The 19,205-nt window shown below is 34.9% G+C and overlaps 1 protein-coding gene across 1 annotated transcript; it reads left to right on the top strand.

Annotated features, from left to right (window-relative positions):
• Positions 1-6,754: 6,754 nt before the first annotated feature.
• Positions 6,755-18,557, top strand: LOC123535650 (uncharacterized). The gene is made up of 4 exons (XM_045318390.2): positions 6,755-6,836; positions 11,435-11,568; positions 17,173-17,300; positions 18,260-18,557. The coding sequence occupies exons 1-4, from the start codon at positions 6,757-6,759 to the stop codon at positions 18,287-18,289; spliced, it is 372 nt and encodes a 123-aa protein (XP_045174325.2). The 5' UTR covers positions 6,755-6,756; the 3' UTR covers positions 18,290-18,557.
• The last annotated feature ends 648 nt before the right edge of the window (positions 18,558-19,205 follow it).

The following is a 19,205-nucleotide window of genomic DNA, read 5'->3' on the forward strand; positions in this document are numbered from 1 at the left end:
GCAACGGCTTATGCAGTGGACTACTGTTATAAGATAACAGTAAATGTAACTAAAACGAACAAAAATAATAACTACACTATAGAAAAGTCAAGTACAGGCTACATAGTATGGTCCCCACGCGGCACTTCGCGACAACTGACTATTAGCAAATCGCATGAACGGGACAGGAAGGATAGTTTTATTCACTACTCCCTTACTCTAGCTAACACATCCTAAGAGTCTCGACGAGTGATATTTAGTCAAAAGTTTTCGATTTGATATATCCTAAGCCAATTGTGCCATATTCTAAAAACTACTGCCTTAATAATCTTATGTTACTTGTAGTGTTAGCTAAGATATTGCGAAAATTTTGACAAAAGCGTCTTAAACTAGGATCAAAATAAATAAAGAAATAATTGTTTTTGTCATACGCCCACGGACCTAAATGGCAAAATATATAAACTTAGAAATACACTTTTGATACAAAGTTATAAACTAGAATAATTAGTATCACTTATGGATGTTGTATTATATCAAGTATATCGAAGAAATAAAAATCAATCCTTGAAAAGCTTTTTCATGATATGTATAAAATGAAACAGAAAATTCGGATTCCCTGGGAACGCCATATGCTACAAGTTCAACCTCCCCACCCTGACCACCGAATTTATTACCGACAAACACGGTAGAATAACGCAGGAAAAACATTTTCAGACAAACATGTACAACACAAACTTCCAGAGAACAACAATACATAGAAACGAAACAAAATACGCAGGATACCGCAATGGAACGGTCCACAGCAAACCGCTATTTTATGTGTATACAACCTTGCTCTTATCACCAGATATAATTAAAACACTGACAACAAAGACATAGTTGATTTCATGAGTTCCCTCTAACCCGCAGTAATTTCAAATGACACTTTCATAAAATTAGCGTTGGGACAGCAACAGAGGTAGAAGCATGCCTGTCATAGCAAAAGTATTCGAGGAGCAGGCGTTAAGTTCCCGGACTGTGTGAATATATCTGTCATACTTTAAGACAGAGTGATTAATACTGCATCATGCTGGCTTTGGGCTATCTTTGTTACATTTAGATATCGTAAGGGTAAATAAGAACAAGTTTTATACATGCAGTAAGACACACACGATGCATTCCGAACGTCAACATAGTGACGTTACGAAAGCATTCCTTTATGACTAAATGCACTTCAGGTGGTGCTTGACTCGTTTATCATAAAGATATCTGTACCAGGTCGAATCCCACCTGTTATATGTAAACAATGGACATTATATCTAGAAATGGAGGAATGACAGATGTTAGTCATAGTGCTGATTGACACCGAAAGCCGATTAATTATTGTGCTGCACTGATGTATTCAATTTGTAATTCTTAATTCCTAACAAATGAAATCTTTTCGAAATTCGTAAAATCATTGTTGAAAGAAAGCTCGCTGCCTTCGCTGTTCGTTTTCTGCTAAAATGGCAAATACAAAATAGTCGGTGTACTGTGTGTTCATGTTTAGCGTCTTTTTCCAACAATTTTTCAGTCATACAAACGGCAGTGTCTACTTGTAGCAGTGAGCACGATGCCCACATTTATAGTGCTACCTCACTAGAATATTACTCAATGGATATACGTAACATGATATCCCACCCACTGGCACCAGACTAGTTAGAAAATGCTTTTATAGCCTACTCTCTGTTTACTAAAAGAACCGTAGTGCCCAATTGGGAAAACATACTAGCCCATTTCAATTGCGTATTTCTTGCCTATAACGCGCATTTCAGAAAATGGGTACTATCATATTGAACAAATGGTACATGTACTTTATCATCGTGGACATTATATATAAACGTAATATGAAGTATACTCTTTAAGCAAAGGCATTGGATTGTTATCTCCGTTCGTTCAAACAAGCTAGTTTACATTTTTATTAAAGAATATAACTACTCTCATATAATTTTCATGCGATTGAAGTTTCTTGATTGTTATTCAACTACACTCCAATCGCTCAGGGATTTTTTAATTTTCTGTTTCTCATCTCACATAATCTATCCACAACAACAGTTGATTTCCCGTGCCAACTAATACTATATTAAATCATTCAGATATTTTTAAAGCAAATGCATAATCGATGAGTATCAGCTTTGTAACATCTCCAAACTAACAAACCAAATCGCATAAATACGTTTTTATGGCTTCTAAATTGTTAAATTGCTTCCATGTCGTGTAAAATAATAACATCAAATCGAAACAAGCAAAGCAGTAAACTATCTACAAACGTACACTTGGCTAATATAAATAGACAGACTTTCGTAAATCCATCAATCGTGCTAGCGATGATTCTTGAATGATTTGCAATAAACCCCAGTGTGGTTTATACCCGTATACCCGTATAATAATGAATATTTTCAAAATCAAATACACCCGACCACGTTCAACTGCAATTTATTTTCCGATAACCATCACTGAATGAACATCTTTACCCAAATAATATTTTTTCTACACCATTGTGCCAGTGTGGACAGAATGAAACTAATTTCCACTTCTTTTTTGAATGCAGAATCTTTAATCTTCGTCGGAACGATCGTCTTAAAAATCTGTGGCATTTCGTAGTTGAATAGAACTATTTTGAAACTCAGACCTCTCTGATCAGGATAACATGAATATATTTGCTCATGTACAGGCATACATATCCGAAGGTAAGAAATTCTTTTAGCAACCCTGACACATTCCCATTTCTTCCCACTTTCTCTCCTCTTCTATTCTACCTTTGACTTGTTCTAATTTCTACATTTATGTGAATACTTCGTCTACCATACATTGTCCCTTTCCATTTTTTACATTAGTAACGATTTTGTTTCATATTTTAAGGCTATATTCCTAGTCCAATTGCAGATTTAAGCTCGATATACTCATTCAGTTATATTTTGTCCACAAAGGAGAAGAATTCTATAAGACTTGTCTTTCATTCTTATCCTTTCCTGTTTTGCCTTCACCACAGTATGACATATGTACCAATATATGTACTCTATTTTGGGAATAAATATGTTGAAACAAATTGGAGAACACACCAAAATTGTGGCGAATTTGCTATTTGAAATATGACTGATTAAGCCTCTAGAGACGCTCACATATCTTTTCCGCGCCTGTAACGTAATAAAACGTATGAGCGTCTGATGGCTTTTTTACGCTCCGTAGAACCAGTATTTATCACACGAAATTCATTTTGAAACTATTTCTGAAATATCTAAGTCTTTAGCTTTCAAATACGGAGATATCTAATATCCGAGGCATATACTGAAACTTTTAGACAACATCAGAAAGGACCTTTTGAACGATGTGACGAAGTTCCAAAAATCTCCATATACCTTTGCTTCGTTACGGACCTCTTTGGGATTTGTGTTTATTCCGAGTTCAAATATTTTTTCGTAGATGAAAAGCAAACATGTCGTGCTTAAGTCCAAGTATTTTCAAATCGTTAAAAAGTGCTAAAAATTGACTCCCCATTAGCAAAATGAAAAGAAAAGTCCACACGCATACATTTAGACGGCCTGACCCCTGCGCGTGACCCCTTATTATAGACCAATGCAAATGACTTTCGTTTTCAAATTTAGCTTGTTTACTTTCATTTTCTTTACTTCCGATAGGTCGCCTGACGTCACTTTCTAGGATATACCTAATGCCAAAAATAGAAACACTACTGAAACACCCGTCGTGCGGATAAAGATATTAATCGGCACGACAGTCGTGAGAATAAGAAAAATAGACACTTTCATTAAATTATATCATATCACATGCACGGAAGAGAAAAATGACGATTTTGTGCAAGACATATTAAATCACTGGGGAATGTACGGAAACCTATTAGGGACATTTTGTCTTAGTTTTTATGCATTACCTCTTATGTGTGCTGTATTATCCGTTACGTATTATTTATTACCTCTTAGATAACACATGTAAGGTAGAGGTAAAGCGGGAAACATGAACTGAATCCTTTATATGTGGAATGTATAAAGTTTTCTTTCACTGTAAAGCTCGACCAAATAGCTGTTAACTGGAATCTACATTCCGCACGGAAAGCCTGATCTAATGTACTTTGTTACTAAAGTATTTGATCGGTATGATTTTGGCAAGAAAGTAAGCTGAGAAGATGTCAATATATGCTGTGAAACGTATGGTTCCCGTTGGAAGATATATAGTCAAGATTCAGAATACTTAGTAAGACTGCTCGAACCTATAGTGTTCATATTTCCATACATGTACAAGATGCTATATAGAGAGCTATTAAAACTGATCAAAGAAAAGTTTGATTTAATCACTTATTAACATAATGAAAAGATCTTTCATTTCATTATATTTTTTTTTGTATCTGTGAAAATAAAGGTTCTATTGGATATGATACAGATTTGGTTAGGGGACACTTCTATGAAGCTCGAATAAATTCCTTTGCCTCAGGGAAAATGTATGTAAATTTATCTTGGGCTTACGCTAAACATTGATTTGTAGTAACAATCACACATACGCTTTAACAATATTTTCATCAAAATTCTTAGTTGAAAAAAGGATACTAAACTGTCGAAGTGATATATGTTTTGTTTTTTTAAATGTTTGTGTAAGATGTTAAATAGCTTTTAATACTGGTGAAGTTATAAATACGCTGGAAGAAAACTTCAGTTCTTAGTGCGGCGCGAACTGTGAATTCGTACTTTACTCTAATTAATATCAGCTCTTGCATATTTTAAAATGTATATAATTTTGCATTAGGTATTTCATCTTACACCTTATGTCTAAGGTATTAGTCATTATGTATTACATCTTATGTCAAAGGTATTAGGAATTAGGTATTTCATCTTATGTCTAAAGACTTATATACTCTCTATTGTGACTATCGTACTTCATAATAGATAAAGTATATAGTTTGTATAAATATAGTTCCTACGTGTATCGTAAGAGGCGACAAAACGGGCTTTAACAATTGAAATATGTCCTACACTAGATTCTGGCAGGAGGGCAGTTTTGATTCCGGGCATTGTGTTGTCCAAAATCCTGAAAAACAAGGTGTCAGTTACTTTTACAACTGGTACTGGCGGGTAAGTTTACCCAGGAAAGGTGTATAGACTGAATGCCTTAGCATGACGTGAAAGCGACGTAAACCCCAACATTAACTGGCCAGGAAACTAATGCAATTTGAATGGAAACGTCGGTAAAGTAAGGTTACTGATATATTTTTAATGTTAAGAATATTACACCACTATTGACCTAGGTCAAAATGAACCAGACCTGCTAAAATATTTTTCGTTTTGTTTTAAGTGTCTATTTATAGACAGCAATGAAATAAATAATGCATGATGCAGCAAGACAACAAACCGAAAAAAAAAAAACAACAAAAAAACAGAAAGTAAGAAATGGGTTTTATTTAGTCTGTTGATGGGCAGTAATGAAATATATAATGCTTCAAGACAACAAACAGATATAAATCACTAGGAAATAAAAAAAGAGTTTTATCGAGTATGTTTATGGGCAGTAATGAAATTAATGAAATACATTATGCTGCATATTCCCTTTTGCACCAGTTTAAGCCATCCTCTATTTTTAGGAACAGCCAAACCCCGACTTCCTTTTACAATAAGTAAATTTTAACTAAGTCATGGCCATGATCTGGCTTTGTAAACTCAAACCATAGATACAGAATACAACGTAACATGTTTAATAACAATGCTAAGTCTGATGACTCTAGGTTTGATACTTTTTGAGATATATATGACATATATTTGGACAGGCGTACGGACAAGAACAATTTTAGGTCTCCCATAAACCAACAAGAAACAAAAGCTCTCTGTTGACAGCGCACTCGACAATTCGAAGAATTTATGGAAGTATGGGTTATTAACAGAGAATTTCTGACAAAAGAAACAAAACAGATAAGACAAACAATCTATCTGTATTTGTGGATCTGGATATATCTTGTACTATATGGCAATGTGTTGCCATGATGGTAAGCAAGTGTTCAAAGTTTCGAAGTATATATATAAAGCATTTTAGACAAAAATGCGAAACGTAACGAATTTCTATGCCAAAAGAAAACGCCATGTCTGAGCTAAAGACCTTTTCCTAGTTATGTAGTCTTGCCACATATGCATACTATGATGGTAAACAAGAGGTCATCAGAAAAAGTTGTTTAAAATTATTTTCATTTCTGTCTCTAATGGCTCCAGAAACGGATCAAATGCCCCGTGTTTACACTACAGACAAAGTTTGATGAAAATTCAGCAAACGACTTCATGAATAAAATGTTTAAAGGTATTTCTGTGTTTAGCTCTAGAGGACCCTACATGGGGACCATTGCGCGTTTTGAAACAAATTTGGAAATGACCATATAATGGTGGTACAGACCAGGTTTGATCAAGATTCATTATGATGTTCATAGCAGAAGTCGTTTAAAGCTTTTTTCCTAGTTTTAGCTGTAGTGGTCACCAAAAGGAATAAAGTGCCACAAGCAGTAATCGTTAACGTCCGCCAATATTGTTTCCCTATTGAGAACTAGGCAAATCTAACTTTTGATAAGTAACACACAAGATATTACTCCTAAGAGGTAATACGTAACATGTAAGAGGTAATATATCATACATAAGAGGTTATGCATAAAAACTAAGACAAAATATCCGTAATAGGCTTCCGTAGGAATGTGATTTATTATTCAAGTTTAAGTAATTGGAATATTTGTATTGGGTTTTATGTGAGGTATTATAAATATTTTTTTCACCCGTCATGTATTTCATATTGGTAATCAATACTAGTTATTATATGTCATTGCGTTTAATGTATACCTGGAATATCGGATTGTTTAGGTCAGTTAGTTTCGTTATTTCGTTAGACAATTACTATTTGCAATAACAAAACTATTCGATCATTTCAGAGATTATTACATAACTTGTACTTAATTTTATATGATAAACATGTATTTCACAAAACTTATTTTTCTCGTTTGTGTTGTTTACTCTGATGCCATTTTTATTGGCCAGAGCAGACATTTAAAATAAAAAATTTAAATTTTGCAAATTGAAAGGAAAACATCTTCATTTACGACATACACTGCCCACTGCACTCAAATAAAGCCATCACAAATACTCCGCTCCTACGCTATATCAATATCTCTACCCAGCAGTCTGCGCCTCGTTTTGGATAACAATGTGCAGATAACTCTGCATGTAACCACGGAATGGGAAAAGAGTCTACAATGTATTAGGTTATCGGTAATACTATCTCTCTTATCCGGTTATCCGAGATCGCCTATGTCACAAAATGCTTAAAGTCATAAAGTGTCTTACTTTCCGATGAAAGCATGGAATTAATGGTGCCCGATTGGATAATTTCTTCAAAATCTGAAAAATTCTGAGAAGGCTTTTTTATGTTTCGTTTGACCTAACTAGAGAAATGTTTTCCAAATATTTTGCCAGATTGCTCACCAAAAACTGAAATAGTGTCTTATTTTACACTAGGAATTTCTCTCGTTAAATACGAAAACAATCACTTTTTTGTCTGATACACAAGCAATATAATTATGTGTAATAAACAACCAGGTAAGTACTGTCACTCGAACCAACGGTCCCAAATCGATGAGAGCTTTTGAATTTAACATTAAAATATGACCCGACTGTAGTTGATCAGTTCGTTAATAAGCATCCAAAGATGTGTAGCTGGGTTTTAACTTCTATTTCTGACCAGTGTCTGCAGAGTCAGAGTTATTGCCGATGAATTATGTATTATAAGCTCGTGGCGCGCTCGAATGTATAACTAAACGTTTATTACTTAAAGTTCTGAAAAAATACAGAAATATTAATCTTTCATCTGAATGGTAATAGGCATATTGCGTAAGATTATTGGGATCAGTTTTCAACGTTGAAATATGACCTGTCTACATGGTCTATAGTTGATCAGTTTTCAACGAGGGTCAAATTTTTACGCGTGGGTGGTTCATTTAATAACGGGAAGGGTCAATTTTCAACGTTGAAACTTAATCAATAATCCGTTGAAAAATGACCCCTGGGGTCAATTTTCAACGGGGTCAAAATTTAATGTTACACCGGACTACATTTTCGATGCCGGCGACGGCCCTGCTAATCAATAAATATGTTTCGTTACACCTGTAGAACAATCGAAACATCGGTGCACTGATACGCAAATGTCGTACAGCCATGTTGAATTACCTACGAATTAAGAACATCCGAAAATACTTAACAAAAGCAGCCACTGAAATTTAAGTTTTGTCTCTAGTTATTTCACATCTGGATTATTGCAATGTCATACTGTATGGTGTAGCTAACTGTGAGGTGCGTAAAGCGCAACGTATTCAAAACATGTGCGCAGAACTTGTCCTTAACAGGAGGAAATTTGAAGTTCTAAACAAGCATTGTATCACTTACATTGGTTGTCGGTGAAAGCAAGAATTGAGTTCAAGATACTTTCTTTCATGTATAGCTGTCACACTGGCAGAGCATCTCTGCATTTAACAGCATTGCTTACAGAGTATATTGCTAGTAGACAAGGTATGAGATCGTCTGAAATTCTGAATGCCGTTATGTTGTTACATACAACAAGAGCAAAACATTCAATGATTCATTTCACGTGATATCTAGTATTCTAAAATCTATAAGAGTATACATTGGAACTTTAATGGGCATTTCCTTTTAAAACGATGGAAGTGTAGCTACAAAAAATTCTAAATTCGTAAGATATGAATCAAATCAAGGACTATAACTACATACTGAAGGAAAATACCTAATATAAATCTCTGTTCTTTTTTATCTCTTATGTTTGCATGCTGGATCATTTTCATATCGAAAATGTATCGTGCGCAGAAGTCATTACCTGTTAATTAATAGAATACAACAAAGTGTGTGACAAATATAGCATAATTGTCAATTTTGACCGCGGGCTACTGTTCATTCGATCAAGGATCTATTTGAAACCATAATCAGAGTTCTAACTGTATTCAACGCAATCATGTTATATTGCTGTCTGATGCGTGTCCAGGTGGTATATTTCACCTTGGAGGCCCGTCTATGCGAGAATCGTATTTCAGAATAAAATTTGAATGCAGAAGTAACTCAATGAATAACAGTAAACTTGTTAGTCTCACAACAAAAGTGATTAAATCATTTATTAAAAACATTTGCTGATAAATCTTACCCAATCTATGATGGTTACACCCTCGTATTTGTGATTCTTTATACCATATCTAATCAACAACATTGAACTATATTCATTGAGTAGTCAGTTCTAGTTACACTCAAACGGATGGCAGAAACTAGAAAAAGTATGTTTGCATTGCCATGTACATGCTTGTGTTGCAATACGTTTGAACACTATACATAACATGTCAAAAATGCTGATTCCCTCCCTTTGATCTGGAAATCTATTTTAGTTACAGCGATACCAGAAAGTACGAAAACCACTTTAGAAGCATTATATAGATATAGATGCCTTTAGGCACATACATCATTAAAATAAAATGTACAAAAGAAATTATTAAAAGACTATGCAATTTTCCAAACTAGTTCGTTGAAAGGGAGGTAATCACAAAAATACGATTTCATTGGTAATGCAATTTGAAAAAGACACTGTGCATGCAAATGGTTTTTTTTTTCTACGGTACAAGCACATGTTAAAAGACGAGCGATGCGGTAATATGGTCCCGACGTTAAAGTTGCTACACATTGCTACTCACGTGGTGTTTATCATTGTATGTTCTGAAAGAAGTTATTTTTGAATTACATTGTCAAAAACCTAACAATTTTTTAAAATCTGCATAGAAATATGATATGGAGTAAATAAGAAATGCTTAGCAAAACTGACTATCGGAAATGTCTGGCGAATTTCAAATCATGATAAAATTTTAAGGAAGGAAAACGGCAAATAAACTGCAAGTCGGTGTCACATCCAAGGATGTTGTTTTCTTTTGTACTAAGGTGGTAATAAATACATACCTTAGTTAACAGTATCAACCGTGTACCCAGTATTTAGTTAAATGTATTCCATGTGCGAGTATGTCTCAGAACAGCCAAGCATGTAGTGTTGGAAAATAATGTATGTGTTTTCTCTTGCGATCAAGTTTGCCGATCTCCACGTTGTTGATGACGACTTAGGTTGCTTTGTATCGATGCCACCGGGGGCATCAAGCGTTTATTGAACGCATCTCCTTGTTTTCTTTTAGTATCCAAGAGAAAATGTTTACCTAGTTTACAGCAACTTTCGAAACTTAAAAATTTCTCGTTCATTCTCCGAAGATTTTTACCTAGTTTTGCTTTCTATAGATTGTCGTAAACTATTAGCAATTCCTAATTAAGTATGACTGTAATATTTTATTTCTAAATTACTAGTGTTGTTGGTATAAGTATAATAACGTGTTTACCACCTCTTTATTTTCATATGATATTATAGCATTTCCAACCACGTTGACCATGTATATTGTATATTGTATGTATGTTGTACAAAGAGGTACCTTGTGTACAAGTTGAAATAAAACTTCTGTTCTGTTCTGTCCTGATGACCATTACAATGCTGGTCATATGGCGACTTTCCAGCTTAAAGGAGAAGGGAATAGACACTGGGATGGATGATGGGGGTTAGTACCACCAATATGCCACAAAACATAACTGAATATTATTATTATTATTATACCAGATTTATATAGCGCCCTTTTCATGATCAATTTAACGTTCAAAGGCGCTTTGCATAGTTCAAATGCAGCCACACAGGGCGCATAATTCATCCTCTACTAGTACAGACACAGAGCGATCTGACCAGAGGGACAGAGTGAGACAAAGCTCCCACGACAGAGAGATCAGAAATCAGATACAGGCTTGTCCGGCTAACTTAGCCTAGCTCGTTGCGAATAGACAGCCTGGTTCTTTAACGTGCCCAGTGTATAGCACTGATACACGCAAGGATTGCCTGGGTTCCTGACCAGTACACCTCTAGTTGGGCGGGAAACACTGAAAAGCGTTTCTGAAAATTCCTGAGTAGCTGCCGGGGATCGAACCCCCGACCTCAGGATTGGAAGGCCAGTGTGCAAACCACTGAGCTATCCGTCCACGGATAGCTCAGAATTATTTTTTTTTTTACTTTTTTTACTGATGACCAGGATGAAAAACTGTGTTGGTTGGAAAAGAATAGCACGGCTGCAAACAGTAGGTCGCATTAATATGGCTAAACATCCTATGAAACATAATTCAGTATAATGTCAGCATCCCGTCAAATATTTACAGACACCCCTGAACGTGAAATATATGCACACAATTAACTGGCTATTACTGTCAGAGAAAACCAAACTCGAACCATACTTCGATTCGGACCTCACATGTCTAGTATAAAAGCACGTTTTTCCCGCGCCGACCTTCACACTTTGTACTCAGTTCTAATCGATCATTTGCCTGCATACTTACAGATACACTATGGCACTTACACGAGTTTTTGGTGTTGTGAAGGTTGTTTTGGCAAAGATTTGGCTGTTGTTTGCTTACGGAGTGGCGGCGGAGGCAGTGGAGGTAGCAGCGGAGGCCGAGGACCTTGTGGGAGAGGGTATGTTATGTTTTAATGTATGTTTGTACAAGGTATTTCAATGACATCGACCTCGAAAGAGAAACAGTTGAAAATACAAACTTGGTACTGTGTGTACTGATAACTTTTGACAGTCGCTGTCTCCGTCAGAGAGATGACATCAGATCGTAAAACAAGTCATCCCGATAAGCCAGATGAGTAAGGCTACTCTTTCGTCGAAGTGTACCAGTTAGGCTATGTGTTGGCAAAGGGGGAAAAGAATTTCAAAATCACTTTTTGGTATTATTTTCTCAGAAAACATTATCATTGTGGTATGATTGTGTATGTGGCTCATGAAACACTATTAGCTGTGTCCTAGATATAAAACACTTTGCTTATTAATCTTAACAGCAGGAATAAGGAAAAACTTAGAAAAAAAGGCATTATCCCGTCTTTGTCCTCCCGGGGATTATGTGATTTTAATGTATTCTATATCATGTAGGTAATTGATATTACCAGAGAACTGGTACCCGTTTCAAACGCTACTATTCGGTAATATCCGGACAACATCACGAAATGAATAGTATGGCTGTTGAAGTGTAATTCTTATTATAAAAAGGCAACAACGTCCCCGGGGACAATGACGGTAAAATACACTCCGACATTCATACTATTCATTCCGTACAAAAGTACGTTTTTAAGACACTCTCCACCAAAAGTATACCAAGCCCCATTTTTTTGTAGCAATTTTACCCCCCAAGAAAACCCTCTTCCCGGGAAATCTTTCCCTTTTAAGAATAAGAATAAGAAAATCGTAGTAAAAAACTTTGTTTCGATTTAAGACACTTATAAACGCTATATATATATACTACTGTTAATGTCCCCGGAGACTTTGCCTTTTTATACTATATTTAACACTTCAACATTAATACTATTCATTCCGTAAATCAAAAACCCTTTTCAAGACACTCTCCCCAAAAAGTTTACCAAGCCCCGTTTTCTGGTAGCATGTTTTGCTCCCAAAGAAAACCCTCTTCCCGGGGAAACTTCGCCTTATAACGCAAAAATTACAGTAGAAAAGTCTCTTTCGCTATATATATACTACCGTCATTGTCCCCGGGGACGTTGACGGTAGTATATATATATAGAGCGTTTATAAGTGTCTTAAAATGCAATACAACTCTAATATTTGCCTTATAAGGGGAAGTTTCCACGGGAAGAGGGTTTTCTTGGGGGGGGGGGGGGGGGGGGGGGGGGGGGGGGCAAAACATGCCACCAGAAAATGGGGTCTGGTATACTTTTGGGGGGGAGGTGTCTTTGAAACGGTTTTTCAATGGAATGAAAAGGATGTGAGAGTGTATTTCATATGATTAAGAAGGCAACGTCCCCGGGGACAATCTTCAGACGGTGAAGTACACATCAATATTCTTACTATTTATTCCGTAAAATTTTTTTAATACACTCTCCCCAAAAAGTATACCAAGCCCCGTTTTCAGGTAGCATGTTTTGCGCCCCCCCCCCCCCCCCCCCCCCCCCCCCCCAAGAAAACCCTCTTCCCGTGGAAACTTCCCCTTATAAGACAAATATTAGAGTTGTACTGCATTTTAAGACAGTTATAAACGCTAAATATATACTACTGTCATTGTCCCCGGGGACTTTGCCTTTTCATACTATATTTAACACTTCAACATTAATACTATTCATTCCGTAAATCAAAAACCCTTTTCAAGACACTCTCCCCAAAAAGTTTACCAAGCCCCGTTTTCTGGTAGCATGTTTTGCCCCCAAAGAAAACCCTCTTCCCGGGGATAATTCCCCTTATAAGGCAAATATTACAGTTTGTATCATTATATATATACACTACCGTCATTGTCCCCGGGGGCTTTGCCTTTCTATATTATAAAATACACTTCAATATTCTTACTATTAATTCCGTAAAAATACGTTTTTAAGACACTCTCCCCCAAAAGTATACCAAGCCCCGTTTTATGGTAGCATGTTTTGCCCCCCCCCCCCACCCCCCTCAACACACACACACAAACAACAGTAAATCTGTTTAAATGGCAATGTTGCTATCTTTCTGGAGATAAGATATGATATAAAAAAAAAGGTTTACACTTTAAATTGTTCCAAATAATGTCTTATAAATAGCTAAAATATGTGAATTTCTTTAGGTATGGGAAAATATCTAAAAAAAAAAAACAAGCATTCGTCATATTATAGACCATGTATTATTTACAACTGTGGAAATTTCAATGAAATATATATACATGTACACTGTACTAAATTTTCTACACATGCAAATGTTAAGAAATTTAATATTTTCCCATAGGCTGCCATTATGAAAACTTGTGTGAGGTTCAACTTTTTCAAATCTGTCTAGCAAAAAGGCAAGCACACAATCCTGTTTTGTTTTGTTTTTTATTGAAAATTTCTAAGTATATTCTGAAGCTTAGAAAAAGCTGTGTTTAATCTACATTGTAGAAAAAATGATCCATATGTGCAGAACTACCTTAATACCTAGCTCTATAAAAATTAGCGGAAAAATAAAAGAAGTCAAATATTTGTTGCTGAAATAAATGAGTTAGACCATTTTTAATGAAATGAAAGTGATTTGCAAAAAAAGGGAAGTGAGAGTTGAAAATGCTATTGTCTTTTGTAAAACAAAATTTGCAATGAAATATCATATTATTATGAAATATATCTTTTTAAAGTGGCATTATGCGCATCTTACAGCACGTAGTGTGTTTTTGGTGAATGTTTTATAAAAGCAAGTTTTCGGTTGCTGTGCATTTAAATGTGTTTAATTAAAAATAATGCCGCATAAGTATTTGAAAGTGATGCTTTAGAAATGAAGAAATCGGACTTATAAAAAATAGTTTATTTCTTCAGTCTTGTACGCAATGATCTCCCTTACCTATAAGTAGAGATTTCTGAGGTTGAAGGGAAGCAACTCCTGCAAGCAGTTTGACTTTTCTTAAAAAGACTGCCCCAGTCAAAATAAGAAAAGTCCTATTTAAAAAGTTATTATTTCGTAATGGTAACAGGAAGAGTTTGGTATACTGGGTTAAAAACTATAATTTCCTCCACCCTTTTTACACACATATCTATATGTGCTGTATTTTTACTTGAAAAATGCGTATAATTCCACTTTAATACATCTGCATCAGTTTTGACTTTATTTAGTAACTAGCAAGAACAATATTTATAAATATTGCAAAACTATTTTATTCCTCGTAGCGTCCTGAAAAAGGAGGAGGCAACACTATCAAGCATTTTGACTGAATTATGACCACTTTTCGACTTAGAATATGCTTATTGTAATGTTAAAGTTTGCGTACCTACCAAAATATTTTCAAAGTCCATTGAGATATTGCTTTCATATTTTGCATACTTGTTTACCATCATAACCCCAGTCTGTAAAAAGGAGGAGGCAACTCTATCAAGCATTTTGACTGAACTTGACTCAAATTCATTAATTGCAGCTATAAAATATACTTCTCTGAGACAGGACTGTAAAAAGGAACACCTTGCTTTAACAGTATTCAAAGGGACGTATTATGTTATATCCCCAGTGTCCGTCCGTCCGTCTGTCTGTTAGCAATTTTGTGTCTACTCTGTTACTCTTGAACCCTAAGAAACTTGACACAAATGTTCACCACACCGAGACGACGTGCAGAGTGCATGTTTTGGATGTCTCCTTTCAAGGTCAAGGTCACATATTAGTTTGTTAGCTCGACTTTTCGAAGAAAAAGTAGAGCTATTGCACTTGCCCCGGTGTCGCGTCGGCGTCGCCGTTGGTTAAAATGTTTGATGAAGTCAAATATCTCTGTTACTATCAAAGCTATTGACTTGAAACTTAAAATAGTTATTTACTATCAAAGTCTACACCAGGAGAATCAATCCCCATAACTTTGTTTGAATTTTGACAGAATTATGCCCCTTTTTAACTTAGAATTTTTGGTTAAATGTTTTGATAAAGTCAAATACCTCTGTTACTATTAAAGCTTTTGACTTGAAACTGAAAATAGTTATTTACAATCACAGTCTTCACCAGGAAACACAATTCCCATAACTCTGATTTGAATTTTGACAGTAGTATGCCCCTTTATAACTTAGAATTGTTTGGTAAAGTTTTTGATAACGTCAAATATCTCTGTTACTATCAAAGCTTTTGACTTGAGTTTAATTTTAACAGAGTTATATCCCTTTTTAACTTGGAATTTTTTTACTCGCAAACCTCTTTTTCAGAGTCAAGCACTGAGACAAGTCGAGCGCGCTGTTCCTTGGACAGCTCTTGTTTCGTGTCCGCTCTGTAATCTTGAACTGCTTGAAGGATTTCAAAGAAACTTAGAACAATTAATGTTCACCACACCAAGAAGACGTGCAGAGCACATGTTTCGGATGACTCGCTTCATGGTCAAAGTCACACTTAGGGGTAAAAGGTCATATACGACTTTGCTTTGGTATATTGCTCTGCATTGCAGTAGTCTTGTTTTTATTTAACAGATTCCTTTTTTGTTCACTTACTGTAAAATGTTTTTTAATTACTTCCCTTTTATGTTACTATAAAATTAAAATTAATAGCTTATATTGAAACAGTTTTATTATTGGTCGTAGGGAAAAATGAAGGCCACTTTTCTGTGGTACAACATTGATGGTACGTCCAATTTTTAGGTGTTTTTTAACATAACTGTACCTGGTAAGGATTTTTTTGTGGACTTTGACTCTTTTTTTTAATTTCTTCACTTCGTTGTTCCTGTCCTTCGGGCTTCAACAGTCAAGTTCTTTAAATTTTGCTCCCATCCTCTGATGTAAGACTTTGAGCATATATTGCCCCGCTTGATGGAGCTCTTGTTCGACTTATTTGTATTCATTCATTTGACAAGGCTGTTGAATAGTCGAGAGTTACTGTCCTCCAACAGCTCTTGTTTTTCATGATTCTAAACAATTTATTTCATAACAGTCGTATGCAAAAACACATTTTTAGCAACATAAAATAAGTAAATCTACACTAAGATGTTTTTTCTAATTTGGTTTCAAGAAAATAGTTCAAGTAGTATTACAAAGACTGTATTTTTGTGCGTTTCTCCTTTGTCCTTTGCAATAGCAAATTCAATTTTTGTCTTACCAACAATATAGAGATGAATTTCTTATCTTCTCATTGCCTTCAAACATAGTTTAGTGAGGATATCTAAAGTTTTTGTTGTTGTCATACGATTTAACGGAAGGATGGAGGGATGGATAAATGATGGGATACAAACAACAATTTCAGTCACACCACTTAAATATAATTAGAAATTTTAAAAGATATATTTATTCCTGTATGTTTATGTCTGTATGCTACATGTATGTTTCTATTTTTTTCCATCCTTCCATTATTTTGTGTATATATGCACTCAGTCTGTGTGCACTTGTATATGTTTACACGTTCGTCTGTTACCATGCGAATTGCTTGATGTGTGGCAGCGTTCTCTGGAATTGGCTTTTCTTCTTCTAAACCTATGGATCAGCTTCTGCCTACGAGCATTAAAATACTAATTTACATGTATAAACCATGTTTTTTCTTTGTTTTATTCTTATGCACATAATCATTAATAGAATCACATACTACTAATGTTCAAATTTTGTTGTTAAATTTTACAGGCTATTACAGAAAGTTTCCTGGCCAGGTAACACAAATGTTGACGAACTCATGTTTCTTCCAGGCGTACTATGAAGATAATCCGTCGGAAATATTTGTCGCTCCTCAATGCAACACAACAAATCCAGATGTAATTATTGCTTTTATGAAGTGCTTTACAATATTCTCTTCCCAGAATGCTCTCATTCGTCATTCAATGGCTTCGTAAACGGAAGTGAAAGAACAACAATATTGTATGGAAGATTGACTTTACATCTAAGAAGGACACGGCACATAAGCCGTCCGATTCGTTTTCAAAAAGATGAAATGCTACAAAAAATAATTTTCTTTGAAATACACAAGTCTTCTAAAGAACATTTTATCTTTTGCTAATATCTTAAACATTACCTGAAGTACTCTTCTCAGATTTGGAGCTTTTTATTTTTACATAAAATTCAACAAGTCCAATATAAACCATCATATTTATATAATTCTACTCATAACTCTTTTTTAAAAAGGTCATAAACAAGTTCAGTGTACATGCTTTTTTCGGAATCTACTGAAACCAGCTTTCGTCTCAATTAACACAGCTTATATAATAAATTAAAACCAAAATTTCGGATTATCTATTATTACGTGCCAACGTCTCTAAACTTAATTTTTTACCACAAATGTTTAAGAATCTTCGATCATTTAGTGATAGTGGTCATGAAGTGAAATCTTCATCATTATGAAATCAATAGGCAGGGAGCATAGAGACTGACCGTGGTTTCTAAACGATGAATGTTCCACTTCACCTAGTGTTTTTACTACTGAAAAGTAGCTACAAAAAGATCAGCCTCTTAATAACTCTCTTTACAAAAGCACTCTTAGAAGAAGGAAAAGTTGTCCTTTATGTGATTGGTTGAAAAAAAAGAAGTCAGCACTTATTTTATTGATCAGGTTGGATGAGGGCTAATTTTGTTATTTAGAAATTCGTTTTACGTTTGTAGACTAGTTTGAAATAGTTTTTTTATTTAAATGTTTTAATGTAATAATAAAAAATAATTACCTGAAATGCTGCTACATAATTTTTTGCGAACAATTTTAGATCTTTTGTTTATGTTTCAGATCAAGACGGATCAAGAACCTATATTATAAGTGGAACTTGTCTTCTTCTGCTTTGGACGACAGCGAAAATTTGAACCTCGAAACTCTGGGCATAATTTATATTCCTAATTGGACGTTTAAAACACAGAATAGAACTTTATTGAAGGATCTCAGATTACAAAATATCGTTTTGCAATAACATATACACAAAATATTTACATTTATACAAAAAATCATACATACGAGGTTTTGTGGAACATACTTTATCTGTTTATCGAATGTTTCTTTTTTGTGACTAATAAAATTAATAACGAAAGTTTTTATAAGTTCAAGCTGAGGTTTGAAATTCCAACTGAATTGTGATAAGAACCTCAAACAGAATTAAGGTAGTAGACCCGTAATGGCACTCGGCAATTTCCGTATGATAACCTACTACCGTGATGCAATTCGGCATTCTTTGAAAGTAAATGGAATTTAACGCGCTCGCGACTTTCCGTTAAATCATTGGAATGCCGAAACTGCTTACGGATAATAAGTATTTTCCGATTCTCATAAAGGTTTCACCACCTTTATATGACTTTGCCTCTGACTTTACCGGGAAAAAATTAACTGTCCAGATATTCTGCAATTTTTTTTTTTTCATAGCAAATGTAGGTTTTATATTCCAAAAATATATTTTATGAAATAAATTATTGAGATGGAATTTTAGACGAAAGCAATTATTATAGGTTATTAGCTTTGTATCGGGAAATATGCACGAGTTCTTCAGCGGAAATATTGCGCGACTTTAGGAGCGGCATTTCGCCAGTTTAAAAAAACTATTATCGTGCCAATGAGAAACTATTTAATAGACCAAAATTGAAACTTATAGCAACTGTAAAAATAGAATATTCCACATAAGGAAAAGACCCTCGAAGATTTACTATCGCCAAATATCATTTCTGTATAAAAAATACGAATTTAGACT

Source organism: Mercenaria mercenaria, unplaced genomic scaffold, assembly GCF_021730395.1.
Source record: "Mercenaria mercenaria strain notata unplaced genomic scaffold, MADL_Memer_1 contig_897, whole genome shotgun sequence".
NCBI classification, from domain to species: domain Eukaryota; kingdom Metazoa; phylum Mollusca; class Bivalvia; order Venerida; family Veneridae; genus Mercenaria; species Mercenaria mercenaria.